The sequence below is a fragment of the Chlamydotis macqueenii genome, chromosome 1, assembly GCF_036417535.1.
Source record: "Chlamydotis macqueenii isolate bChlMac1 chromosome 1, bChlMac1.mat, whole genome shotgun sequence".
Taxonomy (NCBI): domain Eukaryota; kingdom Metazoa; phylum Chordata; class Aves; order Otidiformes; family Otididae; genus Chlamydotis; species Chlamydotis macqueenii.
Window position 1 is genome coordinate 89,841,640 of NC_141556.1, and position 17,299 is coordinate 89,858,938.

General features: G+C 46.3%; 1 protein-coding gene across 1 annotated transcript in view; it reads left to right on the top strand.

Annotated features, from left to right (window-relative positions):
* Positions 1-3,294: 3,294 nt before the first annotated feature.
* IGSF11 (immunoglobulin superfamily member 11) overlaps positions 3,295-17,299 on the top strand; it is a 111,701-nt gene continuing 97,696 nt past the window's right edge. The window contains exon 1 of the mRNA XM_086770436.1: positions 3,295-3,475. Coding sequence (XP_086626562.1) covers positions 3,403-3,475 — 73 coding nt within the window. The 5' untranslated portion in view covers positions 3,295-3,402. The remainder of the gene's footprint in view (positions 3,476-17,299) is intronic.

Genomic DNA, 17,299 nt, shown 5'->3' on the forward strand with positions numbered 1-17,299 from the left:
CATGAGAATTGCATTACTTATCATAATTCTTTCAAAAGAAAAAGCACGTGGGAGTGGTTTAATTTTTCTCTGTCTGTCCTTGCCCAACCTAGCATGTAAGGTCTTGGCAAATATCTTGGCCATTCAGTTTAAGGATCCCATGTCTGTTCTTGTGAACAACGTAACACAATTGAGTCCTGCAGTGATCACCTGCTGGCATCTGAAGCTTGGGATATTGCAAACGTATCTTCTCTATCCATGACGTGCTATTCCATCAGTGCTAAGGAAGAGGTATAGACACTCACTGGTGGGAAAATAGTCTGGTGGAGCAGCAAATATGTGTCTATGCTACAGCATCTAAACGGCTGGAGTGTGCTGCACGCACCGAATAAATGGTTGGCATAAGCCTAATATTTTGGGAAAGGTTCAAGGGCAACTCAAGTAGAAATTCAGAGTTCCAGGAAAAAAATATCTCCTCGTTCACGTCCCTTCTGTACAATCTGCAAGCTATTTTTGGAAGTGGTGGTAAGGTGGAGAGGGAGCCAGGGTGAGAGGACTGACTGGTGCATCTGAAGATTATTATTCCCTGTGGCTGCTCCGTCCTTCTGGAGCAGGGCCACAGATTGTTCTTGCAGCTGCTGCAAGAAGCAGCTAAAGTTGCTTGCTGTGTCACTGTGTTATGCCGATACGGCATAGTAACTGCTGTGGTGACCAGATCCTAAAGATGATGAAAATACTCCCTGTTCCTACCAGCCTGGCTCAGAAGAGAGTCATCTGGTGGGTCTATCCTGGGCAGACAGGCTTTCTCTGACTACCAGGCTCTTGATTCGCGTTATGCTCCCTGTGCTCTTTGGGAAGCACATTAATTCAGCCACCGAATACAGGGTGAACTGATCTTTGCTGCTTACCTGCCGGCTGATGCGCAGCAGGGTGCAAGGAACAGTCCAAGGTGAGCCAGGATGGCATTTGCTGAGTGCAGTGTGTCCTTGTACTTAAAAACACACTTATTTCCATTAGGTCAAAAGAGCTTCCAAGTCTTGGCAGATCAGGAAAGCAGTGCGGCAATCCTAGGGATGCAATTTTTCTTGTTTTTACTTGATTTGTCTGTACATTTTTTCACGGACAGAAGGAGTAAGGCTGGTGGCAGGCTGCTGTGCTCAACGTGCTCTGTGCTCTCTGCCCTCGACTTTGGTGAAGGAGGTTATGTTTGGCAAAAAACCTTCATGGGCTTTCACTGTAGTTAGGAGTGTGAAGGTACTCATCGCATTCCTCCAGGTGAACGCTGCATGTACCCTCGAGGATGGAGATCTCGAGGGTACTGCTGCTGACCAACAAGACCATCATGTTCCTCTACCCTTGTTCTAGATGGCAAGTACAGCAGGTCAGCTGAAGGAAACAGAAGAAGTCTGAGGGAGCCTGAGAAAACTTCAGTCCCCCATTTTGCCGGAGAATGAGGGAAACGGCTGGGCTATGACTCTCCCTTCAGTGCTCTTCTGAAGTGTTACGCTTCGGCTGCTTAAGCCTTTGCCAAGAGCTGGCTCCTTAATGGAGCAAAACTGTGCCTTAGCCTGCCTGCCCGTGGCAGGGCTGCAGTGGAGGGTGTTTTGCAAGAGTGCCAGACCTATGATACTGTCCACGCTGTTAGGTGTGATGCCTGAGGACACGCAACAGACACTTGACAGACCTGGAAAGAGACTGGGGCTACATCCCCTGAATCCCCATGTGGTGCCTTTTCAGTCCGTCGTACCACCACTCGCTGAATGAAATCCCAGCCCACATGGGAGTCAGCAGGAGTTTTGCTGCCTGTTAAGGTCAGGTCAGCCATTGCTCCTCATAGAGTTAGTGTTTTGTTTTTTTTTTCTAGAACCAAGAAAATCAGTAAACCTGGACTGCTGGGGTGACATTTGTACCCAGTCCTCTAGTAGAAGAGGGCCAAAGCTTGATGCTGGGCAACGGAGACCTTAACCTAGGCTGGTTAGATGGTAGCCAGTTTCCCACTTACTGTTTCCACAGGCACCAACTTACCTTTTTGTTGTTGCTTGATCGTTTGTGCTCTGCTACTCCAGATGCTTTTCCTTGTCTTCCTCACAGCCAGGTGCAGCTCCCCGCTTCTCAGTGGGAGCGCAGCCACATGAAGGGCCAAGGCAGCTTTTGAGGCAACTGAGGAGGCAGAAACCTGATGGGTGCTGAGCAGTAGGGTAGGCTGGGCACTGGGACGCTCCCAGGGCCTGTGGCTGGAAAGGAGGTTGGGAGAACCTTCATAAGGTGGATTGGCTGCCTGCAGGATGCAAAGGCTGCATGGCTGAGCTTTGGCAGGGAGGAAGCTTTGGGTAGGGGAATGAAGCAATCGGACATTTTGCAGAATTGTGAGAGGATTTCCTAACCAAACTGCTTATCTTCACAAAGCAAAACCAGCGTGGTCAGGCTTGGACAGGGTGCTGAGCATGTGGAAAGAGTCGATCTCTCTGCTTTGATCTTTTCCCTAGATGACCGCTCTAAATTTGTAAAGGGCTCCTTCCCTCCCTCCCTTCTCACCCTCTACATGCACACTGGATGTCTAGTGTGCTGGATTTTGATTGATTTTCTGTGTAGCCTTGAGGACTGCAGTTACTTAAGCTCACAACCCTAAACGGCATGACTTCTTGATGATTTTTGTGTTAGGGAGCGCTGCAGGGCTCTAACTCCAAGAACTGCCTTACTGCCTTCAGAAGTATCATGGTCTGATTTTTAGGGATGCTGAGCACTCACGTCTCCCACTCTCTCAAATAGTGTGGGTAGGGTGGCTCGTACCTTTGCACACCAAGCCAGCGGTGTCCATACCGTGCGCTGCAGCAGCGCCCGGTCCCGTGCAGCCCATCCCGAATCTCTCGCTGTGTGCTGCCACCCCCTTCTTCCATGCAGCTGTAGGCAGGTCCGGGAGGGAAGAGGCCCCGATGCTGCCGCCATGGTAGGGGAGAATCTGCGGGGGTGCTGGACCGCCGCTCCTCACCCTGGCCCGTGTAGCATCCTTAGGGATGCAGTGCGGGAAAAGAGGAGGGAGTGGGGGGGGAGTGGGGACGGCGGACGGGGAACAGATCCCCCTCCAATTTGTGGGTGGCCCGTGCAGAGAAGGCAGGCGGTGGGCTGTGCCAGCGTGTGCCGGGACGGGACGTGCCGGGGGGTGACAGCCGCAGCCCGGCGGGTTGCGGGGGCGGCTGGGGGCCGCCAGGCTGCGCTCTCGGTCCGGTCGCCGCGGCTCTTCCCGGGCCACCGTTGTAGGGGAGGGGGGGTGGGGGGGTGGGGGGGGCTTGGGGCACGGCGGAGCCTTGCCGCGAGCGGGCGGTCCCGGGACGGCGGCACCGGGCAGCACCGGCAAGCGGGGCTGAGGGGAAAGGCAAAGGGCTTTCGGTGGCCCCCCGCTCTGCTCCCCTCGCCCGGCCCGGCATGACGCGGCGGCGGCCCGGCGGCGGCGGGAGGTGGGTACCGGTAGCCCTGGCCGCTCTCCTGGCCCTGCGAGGTGAGTGATGCACGGGTGGAGCGGGTGGGGGGGAGGTACCCACGGACGGGGCATCGCCGTGGGGTCGGAGCCGGGGATGGGGAGGGCGGTAACCCACCCTCCCCATCCCCGGCGCCGACCCCACAGCGATGCTCCGTCTGCCGAGTCCGTGGGGAAGTTTGGGTTGCGGTCCCGCCGGTGATGCTCGGAAATGCGGCGTGGGGTGGAGGGGGGGGGGGGGGGGCTTTGGCAGGCGGGCGTGGGGAAGGAGCGCTGCTCCGCTCGTCTCCTTTTTGCTGTACCATCCTTCTCAATATATATATATTTTATTTTTTTTTTCGTTATGGAGCTGTAAAACTTGCTTTAAACTGGGCTTAATGTCATGCTCTGTAGTCCAGGCCTAGCCCCTCACCTGGGTGGAAAACTCTGGTCTAGCCTTCAGGCCCTGTGGCAGCAGGGAACTTTCTGCAGAGATGGTGACAGGCTGCCCCAAACCCCTCTTTGTCGCCCCCGCAGGGGTCTTCCCCCAGCATCCTCCTCCTGCGCACTGCTCCCTTCAGCCCTAAGATAAGTGCCTACCCCTGGGAATGTGGAGAGGCCCAAACCACTCCCCCACCTTCCACCCCCAGAAGCCGTTCTGAAATAAGGACCTTGGTCCTCTGTGTGGAGAGGGAAACAAGTTGTGTGGGAGAGATGCTACTCGCATCACTTAGTGCTCTGCTGGAGAGCAGCAGGAGAGGCTGTGGTAAGGGCAACAGGAGAAACTACAAGGTGCAAAATGTTCAGACTCATCTGTTGATCAGACAGCAATGCCTTCTTCCAAGTAACACCAAACTTTAGAGCAGGCCTGCTCAGTTATGTTTTACTGAGGTCTACGAGGTAATTTTCTTAAGGTCTGCTCGTTTGTGCGGAGGTCTGCTAAGTAGTTGTGCGGAGTTCTGCTCAGCAGTGAGCAGTGCACAGCTCTGCAGAGCTAGCTGGGTGCTGCTGCTAGCCACCTTCGCTGCTGGGAAACTGGGAAACCTGCTGCAAGTGATCCCTGAGAGAGCAAGAGGTGTCTCAACAAGGTCTGGATGAAACTTCCTCACAGTCTGGATCAGGATAGAGCCTGCTGCTTGAGTTCTCACTACCCTGTGAGGTGCAGCAGGCCATTCCTCTATGCCCACTGAGAAATGAGTCTTGTGATGGACAAGATGAACTTTCCTTAGCCCCGAAAGCACCCTGAGCCCCATCCTCAGAAAACATTTGAGAATTTGAGTTGCATACATTAACTGAAAATTGTACCTGCTGACTTCAAAGAGATGAATTATGCAGGAAAAAAAAAGTTTATTAGCTTTTAATTGAAAAACATAATCTCAGCTGTTTCATGCTTCATGCTATTTGTTTAATTTTAGTACTTTTCCTAGTTTGGAAAGTGCATTCAAAGACTTTCAGGTTCTCAGTGCCATGATTTTTTTGTCTGCAGACGTTACAAAGGTGTAACTGTCTAGAAAGTTACTGTGCCTACTGCAGTTAGAGGCATATAAGCCATGGAGTGTTTCTGTTGATATGATATCCCTGCAGAAACATATAACAGTAATCAGATTTAAGGTTAAAATTAAAGGGGCATTTAATGATCTCTTTAGGCAAAAAGATTGACTCAGTATTTAATTTTCTTTTTTTTGGCTGAGGGCATGTGGGGTCAAAGACAATGGAGACAACTAGGCACAGGAACGCATCTTTCCATAAAGTATTTATCTGTAATAGTGTAGTGCTTTTTCTTGCACTCTCCTGTAAGGTTTAAAGGTTGCCTGAATGAACCATCTGTGTTTCAAGCTTGTTTTTTTTTTTTTTCTTTTTGTCTTAGGAAAAGTCTTTAGAAGATGGTAGTAGGTGAAAATAGCAGTGGTACAGAATTACTTCGGTGTTACACAGTATGGCCATATTTTTTGTGGTCCTTGAATGTGAAAAGAAAACCCTGATAAGTTATAAGGAGCAGACATACACTCATGAAAGCTGAAATAAAATTGGGAGAGTTTTTTCTAAACAACATTTGCAGAAGATCAGTAAGTCTACTTCTGCTCTGAGTTGCCCAGCCTGGTTAAGAAGAGTGATTTTTTCCTTTTTGAGGCTTTAGATTAGTTTAGAGGACAGAGAAGAAAAATGATGGGATCGTATACCAAGTGCTATGTAAGTGAATGGTTTAAAAGTTAAAGGATCAGAACCTGTAAGAGTGTATAATCAGAAGAAATACTTAATGCCAAATGAATGAAAAATGGTGGGGAAAAAAGGTCCCTGGAGGTCATTTTGTCATTCTCACACTTTATGCCTATGATAAAATACAGTCAAACTTTGTAGTGAAATGTAAATCAAGTATTGCAGTCTCATTTTCTTACGTTGTTTTGCAATTTGTAGAATAGCAATGATTCTTTTCAACAGGAGCTAGATGACTGCCTTCTCTGGGCCTATAATACCCATGTTTAATGCTCCTGGGGCAGGGACAGCGTCTGTGTATTTTCCCTCTAAAGCATTGTGAGTGCAATAACTTTTGTGGAAATAATATTTTTCAGGCTCCCTGGAGAAGCTTAGGGAAAGATAGGGGGGAATTCTGTTTAGAGCTTTGAAATCAAACCTGTGATCACAAATCAATCCTGCTACATAGCCAGAAATAACATACTGCAAATTGTCAAATGTGTTAGAAATCACACATCAGGTACAGCTAAACTGCAGAGCCAACTTTTTTTTTTAACCACATAGTGTTTGGATCCTATGACATGGTATTGCAACAGGTGAGATGTCGGTGTGTTACAGTCCTTTGCAGCTGGATCTTGCAAGATCAGGGTAGGGTATGTGGGGGCTAGGGAGGTGTGAGGGTGTGTGTGCGTGCATGCCTGGTAGTAGTGCATCAATGCAACAGCAGGCCTGCAAGTTTTCGCACAACTTTTCTAGTCCTCACCTGAAGTCACCCTCCTGGCAGTCTGAGGTTATCACAGCTGAAACTGAGCATTTAAGGTCTGGTCTTGCGGCACCCTTGTGCTAGCCCACATCTCCTTCCCAGCCCTGCACCAGGTCCTCAGCCCTAGCGAGAGAGAACTGTGGCAGTCCTTTGCTCTTCCATGCTTATGGATTATTATTTATTTATTTTTTTTACAGATTGCCATTTGTGTCAAGCTGTGTGGTTTTGTGACGTGTAGATAAATCATTTTGCTCGCAACCTGACCTTGGTCCCCAACGATAGGCACAGATGCATTAACTGCTTCTTGCATCTCTGAAGTGGACATCTTTCCCTTGTTTTGGAAATGGATTCTTTGTCTCTGTTTCTTCAGTATTGCTTAAAACCCAATTTTCTTTTGTAAGATTCCCTTCTCAGAGGCATCTCAAAGTACCTTGAGAACAGCTATATTTAGCTGCTCAGTAGTAATGTGGATATACAAAGCCTGGTATAAACAACTCATTAAGAAACTTAGAAATGGTTTTTCCTGCCTTCATTGGGGACATGAGTTTTTATTATTATACCAACCGTACAGATGGAGAAAGTGAGGCTCAAAGAGGCTTTGCGACCCAGTGAAGGTCGGTAGATTCTGGTAGTAGTCCTGAGTGTCTTGGTCCAAACTGTAACCACAGGAGAGTGCTTAAATTTATGCAGCAGGTTAAGCAATACTGTAATGGCACTCTTTGGGGATGTTCACTACTAAATTGTGGTGAGTCATCTATATTTAGCAGGATGCTACTATCATTGGGCTTTTTAAGTAAAGTGCTTTTAACACAGTTTATTTCAAGGAGAAGTGCATGCACTGAAAATCTGTTCTTTGTAGTTTTCTCCTTGTGGAGCATTAACGCTGCCTTCCCTTTTGTCAATGTTCAGAGAGAAATTTAGCTTCTGGTTGTTTAACAGAGAGTAGTGTAACAAAGAGAGTTCCCTGGTTAATACTACCTTGTGTTTGCACAGTCATTTACGAACATTAACTAATTGAGACTCTCCAAACTTACTTTATGAGGGCAATCAGTTTGATTTATAGCATGGAAAACTGAAGTGTACAGAGATGAAATGATTTGCTTGCAGTCAGGTGGGACATCTGCCCAGCCTCCCCTTTAGCGAAGTCACAATTACAGGGCTCCTGGTCATATGCAACTGTACTTTTCTCTCACAACTGTATATGCCAGAGAGAAAGCACAATATTATTAATTATGCGGAGTGAACTGTTGTGCGTTTTTCTTTTTTTTCCTTGTGTGTTTTCATCTCTTTTGGAGATTTGGAGGTCACATGTGTCCTTTCTGGCTTCTGCATATTTTTTTTTTTTCATTGCTTGAGCTGGTCTGAGGACAAGTGTTCTGTTTCATCAAGACTGAGGAATTTGGTTTCTTTCTGAATGGAAATGGAAGCTAAATGCTTTGATGGTTTTGAAAGGAAATTTTTTTTGAGGATTTCCATCTTAGGTCAACCAATCTTTTGTTTCTTTGTGGAATTGTATTATTATAACATGAAAAATACCCCAACCAAAAAGATATTTTTATGTGAAAAGTCAAAACTTTTCATCCCAAAGATGCTCAAGTTGGAGGTTTCTCTATTTCTGACAGTTTTTCCCTGTTTTTCTTTTGAAACGGTTATGATTTTATGAAAAACCTCACGTTTGATAGGGCTTGTAAACCAAGTATCCACAGTAAAAGTCTTAGTCATTGCTATTTTTTTATTTCTACCTGGTGTTTAAAAACAACAGTGATAAAAAACAACATACAGCAATTGGTGGTATCTGTACAGAGTCTCTGTCTATTATTTTTGCCATCTTGACACATGTATGCAAACACCATGTACACCTACATGGCTTATTCATCATGCTGTGGAACACTGTTTGCACCAAAAGAAGCAGAATATGACGTATGAACCAAGACAAGTTTCCATTTAAGAAATACGGCCCACTTGTTAGTTTTTGTTTGCCTTTCTGGAGCAGTCACTGGAGAAGTCAGAACAGGTCTAGCAGATTAAGCTCAGTCTCTTCATGCTCGTGCGTGTGCAGATCCACAGCTGTCCTCCTGGCAGCAGAGCAGTATTTGTGCATTTGCATATCTGCATGAAGTTAATTTCAAGTGTAATTTCAACATTAGATTGATCAGATCACTTACTTAGGGATATAAACGTGTGCATTTTTTTTTTCTCACATCCTCATGAGTCAACCTAGCTCTGAGAACATGAGCTAGATTGTGTTTCACAAGCATCAGCAGGAGAAAGCCGATGTCTGAACTCCCAGTTACATCTGTGCTTTGGTTTTACTCAAAATGCAGAAGCCAGGAATGTCATTTCGGGGACAGAGGCAGGGAGGGACACACACGCATACAGAGAAACACAGCGTTTACAATGTAAGGTGTGTTTTTGCAGCAGCCTGTCTAAGCAGCGCTGGGTCAGGTCAGACCACTGGTCTGCGGTGGCATGGCCAACTCTGGATGCTTCAACAGGGGTGCCGACACCCCCGCAGTGAGCACTTGGTACCAGACATTCAGTAAAGAGGGTCTCACACTGTGCCCGTGCTACGCGTTGCCCTAGGAGGAGGTTGGTGTACATATTGCTCTGGACTTCAAAGCCTACTCAAGCCAATTTTCCCTTAATTCAGAGGATGGCCACACTCATTTTCCTTGCCATAAAATGAACTAAGTCATATGTATTCCTCCTACCAATGCAGAACAAATTAAATGTCCATCTACTCTCCTTTCCTTGGGGAAGCCCCCTCCGCTTGCAAAGCAATAGATGCAAAACTTTGCCCCATGCCAGCAGGGAGATTGTGCTGGGGTAACCGAGCCCTGTCTTGCAGCCTCTTCGGTTATTGGGGGGCTGATGTGCAGTCCTGATGGACACCCAGACCTCAGCCTCCCGAACAGCATGGGCTGCAGGTAGGCTGTCCAGGCTCAGCTCTTCCCGTGCCTGGCTTATAAGCAGCATCTGCCAGGAGCAAGTGCGTTGGTACACCCCCTTTTTGTGCCCACTGGGGAGATTAGTTCCTAATCCTCATTAATTAGAAGTTGGCTAATGCCTGGAAGCATGAGGGTGTAGTGCTGCTATGTTTTTTTCTTTTCCTTTTTTTTTTTCTTTTTTTTTTTCATTCTGCCTGACATATCTGTAGATGTTCCCAGTATCCTTATAAATGCACAGGCCTCTGTGATTTCTGCTGAGCTTTACGATAACATGGGCTAATCATTCCTGGTAGTTAATCATGGACCATGTTTAGAATAAGCAGAAAAAGTAAAAACAGAAGAGAGAAGGAAAATCGTAATAGCTTCCCTATGTCTAGTCACATTTCCTGCTCTTCAGTTGTACTGATCAACCTTTTGTCTTTCTCTTAAAAAAAACCAAACCAAAAACATAGAAGCACCTAGTTCACTTCTTCACACCCATTTGATAATATCTGTCTAGCTCCTCTCCAGATTAAATTGTCCCAATTCTAACTGTGCTTGACCAGTAAGCATTATTGACTTGTGAATGATGAAACCTTACTGTGCCTTCTGTATTTTTGGGTGTGCCATCCAGAAATAACCACAGCAATTCCAGCTGAGGGTGCACTGCCAGTGTTCACAGCGGCATTTTAATACTTCCAGCATCCTTTTCAGCCTCTGCCGTTAGACATCCTAAGAGCTTGCTTGCTTTTTTGACCACCAATGTATGTTGAACAGATGTTTTTGTTGAGCTGTTCACAGTGATACCAAGATATTTTCCTGAAGTGATTACATTTGAATTAGAGCCCCATGCTATAGGAGTAGTTCAGATTATTCTCTCAAGTTCTTATTACTGTCCGTTTGGTGATGTTGATTTTCATCTTGCATTATGCTGCCCACTTGCTGAGCTTTGTCAGATCCCTTGAAAGTCTCTCTCAATCTTCTTTTGTCTCAGAGAACCCAAATCACTTTGCCAGCTCCCTGTTTCTTTTCCAGATATTAAGAAATAGATTAAACCACCCTAGAGCTGGTATGAAACCTGGGGGTAATCCATTGTAATTGGGGCCAGAGCAAGGGCAGGGGGAGAGGGGCCTCCGCGTCTCCAAGCCTGGGCACCAAATGGTTGGGCAGCAGCTCTGGACTCAGCCTGAACTGGGTGGCATGAACCCCCCTGAGGGGGAGGTGGGGTAGGGGGGTTCTCCCATGCCAGGCAAGCAATGGACGGGGCTGGCACTGAACTGGCATCCTTCCCAGAATGGTTTAGAAGGCACGCTTTGAAGTGACTGGAAATTAATCACTTAGTCCCGTCCTTTTCCTTCCAAAATTTGAGTGGATTGAAGGGGCACGAGTTCCTCTGAGCAGAGATCAAGCTGGTTTGTCTCCTCAGAGGCTTAGGGAATTTGACTGGTTTAATTGATCCCTGCTGCAACGTCCAGGTTAGCCTGTACCCTCTCTTCAGGAAAGCACTGCTGACTTCAAGAAACACTTGACAAAGCAAGAGCTTGCACGTCTTTGCTAGATGCACAGCCACTTGAGAAATGTCATTCTCCTACTGTTCAACAGTTTTGGACTTGTCCTTTGAATATACTGAAATGATTGTTTGTTTTTTGACTTTTGCAATTTGGCTTTCAATTTTGTTCTCGGTCCTCCTAGCTCCCATCTTAGGAATCAACTGCTTAGGCTGAATAACTTCTTGTTCCTTTTGTTTGACCATACAATGTACTTTCTTGCTTCTCAGCAGTTTTTTGTTCAGGGGCACCAAGTACCTTTTCAGTGACGAAGCTGAGATTGCTTCAATGAACCACCGTACAGAGTGTAACAACTCTAATTCCCTTGCTTCTGGAGTTAGGATGTTTCGACCGTTTTGCTTGCAGTCGTCTCTTCTAGTGTGATGGTGTGATGCAAAGTTATAGTGCTGTTTGTCTTGCAGGGATGTTAAATTTGATTATGTAGCAGTCACTGTTACTTTGTGACTCAGGTTGCTCTGTGCATCGGTTGCAGTGTTTTAGCTTCTGAGTGCCCTGGGACTGGCTGTTCCAAGTCCTACCTACGCTCTTTAAGACACTGCAGAATTGTAACCTGCTGTGACACTTAGCTAATTTTTGCACATGTTGCTGAAGTCACCATTTTTTGCTGTTTTCTTTGACTTTGTCATTCCTTTGCTTTCCTTCCACGCTGTGCAGTAGATATTCCCTCCCTGATCAGGAGGCCGTTGGTAAATCCAAGTTGCTGTAGCGAGATTTGGTTTTCAGTTAACTTTTCTCCCTCTTCAGCCTTGGCTATCTAGATGGCATCTGTGCATTGCTTATCTTGCAGTTTGAAGTCTCTGTCCTTTTGCGCACACTGGATTTCCAGGCAGGACGTGACTCTGTGATGAATTCTGCAGCTGTGGGACCACAGACTACAAGACATGTTGGACACTTTAACTGTTGGTTAGCATGGCTATTTCATCCCTTTCCTGCACTGTCTAGAGTGGTTGTTGCATCATGTTGTAGGGAAAAACTCACTGCAGGCTTCAGCATCAACCCCTAAGTGCTCCTTGGAGCCTTTTGCTCCAGCTTCACACCTGTCTGCACCAACCTGTGTTGCCATGCGATCTGTCAGCATCAGCTGCACTCTGTGAAATGCTTGGTTTTGAAGTGATATCTTGGAAAATACAGTTCTGCTTCTTGGTTAAAAGGTCCCTGGGTGCTCCTGCAGGGAATGCTGAGGCTCACACCGGCTCCTGTGCATCGTTTGCTCTGCTGCCTCTTATCACCTATGCCAGGCAGGGGGCCCTGAACCCTGCTGTGACCCCTGGGGAAGGAGAGAGGGGTGGGTGGCCGAGCCTGTTGTTTTAGTAAAGCCCCGGGAGAGACGATGCTGGAGGGCTTCTGCAGGGAGCTGCTGGTCTTGTGTGGCTGCTGGTCTGCTTTTGTAGCTGAGTGTGTGTTTGAACTTTGCTGTCCGATGGGGTTTGATATCTGAAAGTCTCTGTTGGTTGTGGAGCTACTAGGCTGCAAGCCTGCTTGGCTTTCTGGCTGTGTGTTGGGAGCTAGTGGCTCAGAGAGGTTGAGAGGACCTTGGCTACTTGGCAGAGGGACAGAATACCCTCAGTCAGTCTGCGGAATCGTCATGTCCTTGGCTTGTCAAGGGCAGCCCTTCCTTTTGCCCCTGAAACAGCTGGTGTGCCCTGGGCCCCTATTACGGGACTCATCCGCAATCAGCGCCTCCCTCTCCTGCACTCAAAATGCCTTGAACACAGAGTGTAGGCTTGTGTTTTTCAGCTGCATGGCGTTGCAGCAAGGCTGCGTTTCACTTGTTCTTTGGGGAATGCTCCGTGTTAGTTAGTTCTTCAGTAGCTTTTTTGCATAGTCTCATCTGTTCTTGCTGCTTGCTGCTCTCGTCCCTATTCCCAGTGGCTGCTTTTGTTTCTCTCTATCTTTTTTTTTTTTTTTTTTTTTTTGTAAGACTGCATTTCGACTGCCACATTGACGGCAGTTGTCTGTTTAACCACAGAATAAGTACAACGGAGGCAGGTTTCCCCTGTCCTGGTCCCCATCCTCCAGCCCTCTTACATTAACCCCCCCCACCACTTCACCCTCCCTGGGAGCTCCATCCCTGAGCCAGAAGGCTGAAGTGGAGGGGACCGCTGTAGGTGACAGGGGCGAAGCTGAGGTACCCCACTGCCAGTGGCTTGTGTTGCATCCTAATTGCAAATAACCCTTCCGGCGTCAGCAGTTTGTGGGAATAATTGACAAGGAGGTGCCGGCAAGGTGCTGAGTCAGAGCGAGGTGTGCTTGCCAAGTCACTGCAGCAGAAGGAGCCCACTCGCCTTGCGTGGAGGGAAGCCAATGGACGGTGGGTTACTTGGCTGCCTTTTGGGCCTCTTTCTTTCCTTTTTCTGAGGCTGCAATTCAGCAGCAGCGATGCTATGCATGTAAGGGAGAAACCAGGCGCTAGGGAAGGGAGGGAGGAGCTCTTTTCTTTTTTCACTTTTTCCTTTTCTTGTGGCTGTGAGCACTGGGGATTTGGAGATGGGGGGTCTATCCCCACCTGCTGCCAGTGGGTCTCTGTGCTGCCATTTCCATGCTCTAAGCAAGTAGAAGGGGTAGAAAACACATGTTGGGGGTCAAGGACAAGTGAGTGGCCCTAGTGACAGATTGATGTCTCCTAGGCGAGGAAGAAGAGCATGTGGCACCCTCAGTTGGGCAAGGGGAATAGCTTAGCAAGCCCAAAAAGCTGTGAAATAAAGTGACTGAAAAGGTGTTTTGTCTTGTCCTTTTTGAGGGTTGCTTCTGCTGCAGTGTCCTACTGTTTGTTTAGGGGTTTGAAATGAGTTGTTTGGCACGCAGGAAGATGGGTTCTTGTCCTGTGGTTACATCTAGCACTGGATGGACCTCCAGCTCAGGCTCATGAGAGCTTTGCCATTTACTCCAGATCTTCTTGAGTTTGGCTAACATCAGTGTTTATACCACAGCTGAATCTTTACCAGAGATTTAGATCCTTTCCTTTTCCTTGCTCTGGATCTTTGGACGTCTGTCTTTTTTTTCCCCTCTGTAGCATAGGGTACCATTTTCCTGCCTTGGACAAAAGTCAGTAACTGTTTGCACAGTGATCTAAACGTGTATGTCTGATGTATGCTGCCTTTGTAGGAAGGGTATATTATTTTTGTTTTGAGTAACCACTTTGTAGAAGGAGATGAGGAGCATGAAGGAGGCCCACGTATTTTTCAGAACCTTTTATATCTATTCTGTGCTCCACCCACCCATGTTTTTAATGCTAATCTTTGTATAATCTTTCTCTCCACTGACTTAGGTAACAGCCATGTTATCCAGATCGTCATGTGGCTGATGGGAAAATTGAGGCCCAGAGATGGGAGGTGCCTTGCCCACGGTCATGCAGGGTTCCCATGGCCAACCTGGGGTTGGAGCCTGCATCTCCTGACTGCCAACCCATGCTTTCTCCACAGGAGCATGCTGCCTGCCCACTGATTCAGTCAATGACTTGCTGAATACTTTAGCTCCTGAGTTCTCATGGCAGTGGCTCCTGGGTGGTTATTGATTTTGAGTCTTCAAAGAAAATCCACAGTGACAAAATCAAATGTGGTTCTTTCATCCTTGCCTTGGCCACCTCAACAATGAAAGTCATGCACAGAATCCACAGAGAGGTGGCCCTGGGGACGCTGGGGAGGGGATTGTTTGTGTGTGATATCTGTCCTCCTTGCCTCCAGCTTGCTGCCTGTTCAAATACTGGGTGCAGTCGGTGATGCTGGTGGCAATCTTAAACCATCTGTGGCTTGAGGATGTTTTGAAGGAAGCCCTGCCGCACTAGGTTCTGCTGTGAGATGAGCCAGGGATAGCTTAGTGCTCAGGTTTGGCTCAAAAGGCCCAGGATGGTCGATTTGTGCTTCTGTGTGAGTTTTGCCATGAATGGTGGGGATGTGCTAGCCAGAGCATTGCTGCAGAGAAAAGTGGATCTGGTCCTGCTGCATTTTGAAGAACTGTCTTTGTTGCTCAAGGGAACCTTAGTCTCCATCTGGCCAAACACAGCTCTTCCTCCTTATCCACTCTCTACCTATGCTGTAGCTTCACTCTGGAAATCGAAAAAAATAGAGCGTTGTCTGTTACAATTGGGATTTTATAAGGTACCTATGGGAATTAAGCACTCAATTCCCTTAGGTTCCTTTTAAACAACCTAGCTGACATGAATTTATGTTGAAAATAAGCAAGGAGAGGAAGCAGTCCTGTCAGCAGTGCCATAGCTATTCTCTCCGTGTTTGATGTAGCAACTGCTGTGGTAAAGACTATTTGGCTTTTATAGTTTGTGGGTCAGGAGCTGAGACTGGAGTCTTCAAGAGGTCTCTGATGTGAGAGGACCCTATGCCCTTGGCTCCTCTGAACCTGTGCTGAGGGTCTTTTAAAGCACTCATAAGTACTGTGGAAATACTAGTGTGTAACAACACTGTACATAGCTTCTCTGTGCTGTGCTGTGCTGGGGCTTGATAAACGCACCTGACGTCCACTGGGCCAAGGACTAAGCCTGTGATGAGTCAGTCCAGGATAATGAAGGTCTGCAAACCAAACTTTTCATTTCCAAGGAGTAAAAAAGTGTATGGAGGATGAAATGTAGCGTTTAATTGCAACCCATTGCCAACAGCAGCAATAGCATTTGCTCTGGAGATAGTGGGAGATTATTTTGACAATTGCAAGAACCTTTTTTCTCTCTCTTCCTCAGTAACCAAATAACCACAGTTTGCACCAGTTTTCCATAAACAGAGAAACTTGGTGACAATCATCATAATTTTAATTAAAAGTAAAGAAATATGATATAAAAAAATAAAACGATTGCTGAGAGACCAAACAAGTAGCGGAGTATGGCTGTCAAACAAGTCAGGACACAAACAAGATTAAAAAGCTGCCTTCATCCTTTGTTATGAGTGATAACTCTTTCTGGGATTTTGTTTTCATGGCTAAAAAGAATTGTATACTGTATTTTGAGTTCCCTTCTGGAATGTCTCACTCTGGCCATATAGCTCATATAGCCAGGGCACAGCTGGCAGCTTGTCTTGGAGTTTCAGGAGGGGAAAAGCGACTCAGGTGGGGATGCTGCTCACCCTGCGATCCGGTGCTCCGGTGCACCCAGAGAGCTGCTGCTGTCCCCTGCCTGTGATCCACTTCTACTCCCCCTCAGCCCTTGGCTTTCTGACACATGCCTCTGCATCTCTCACCGTTATAAAAATGTTCTCTCTGTGGCTTGATGGACATAAAAAAATGCCTGCTCCTCACTGTGAGTTTAACTGAAATGGACCCAAATTTTGCAAATTTCATGAAGTTAGCCAACTGTGTAAGATTTCCATTCGTTTTGGTTTTGCTCAGAGAACAGCTTGGATTCTTCTCTCAGATTTGAAGAGTTATTCAGCCTTGGAGCTCAAGATCAAATCACAGTCTAAAATCAGACCAGGTCTCCTTAGCTCAGCTTTTAAAACAAAAATGTATTACGCTCAAAGTCCATTAAAGACAAAAGGCTATCTTAATGCAATAATACAGCTGGACAGTCAAAGTAAAGCAGCACTGGGAAATGCATAAGTTAATGATGCCTTGTTATGTATCCTCTATCTTTTATGGCATGAATTTTATAGTCTAAGTGCTAGTAAGATTAGAGGTAGGTGAATAATTTATAAGAAATAATTTATTTAATGAATTCCTCTTCCATTTCTATTTGCAAATTGTTTCTGAACATCCTGTGGTTTCTTTGCATTTTACTTATTTGAAATTACTTACTGAATAGCTTCTACAAATAATATTTGACATACCGCATGCTTATGAGCAGGGTTTTTTTTCTGTTTCCTTTGTGGAGAAGCAGTATTTCAGCTCCAGGTTTGGTGGCTCGGCACTGATACAGAGCAAAATTTCACACCATAGTATGTCACTATCCTGACAGCTTAAAGTTGTTGTTAGAATTGCATTGTTTCTGAAAGGTATCAATAATTAACTATTACTTTTAAATAATTATTCAGATTATTTATGTGGCTAGGCAAGTTCAAATTTAATTTTTGCCAGTATGTGCTAAAATTGCTTAAAATGCATTTCTTCCTTGTACATTCACGTCACTAAATTAGAATAGTTGCAGAAATGAACAGAAAGATATAAGGTCTGCAGTCAGCAGTGTACTGTGCATATGCTTGACTTCAGGCGTATTCTTGAGTAGATGCATAAGTGGTAGAGTGGCAAATGATGAACTTCAGCATATGTTTAAGTCGTTTGTTGAATAAGGGCCCAAAACATAGAACAAAGCAAATTTATCTTTCATGAAAGTGAACGTATGAGATAATTTTGTTTCCTCACCTGCAGTTATGGGGTACTGCATCTTTCAGGTGGTGGGAGGGAGGCAATGATATAAATATTGCCCTAGCTCGCAGTATTTCTGATTTCATCAAATACAAGACAGTTCATCTGAAGGTTC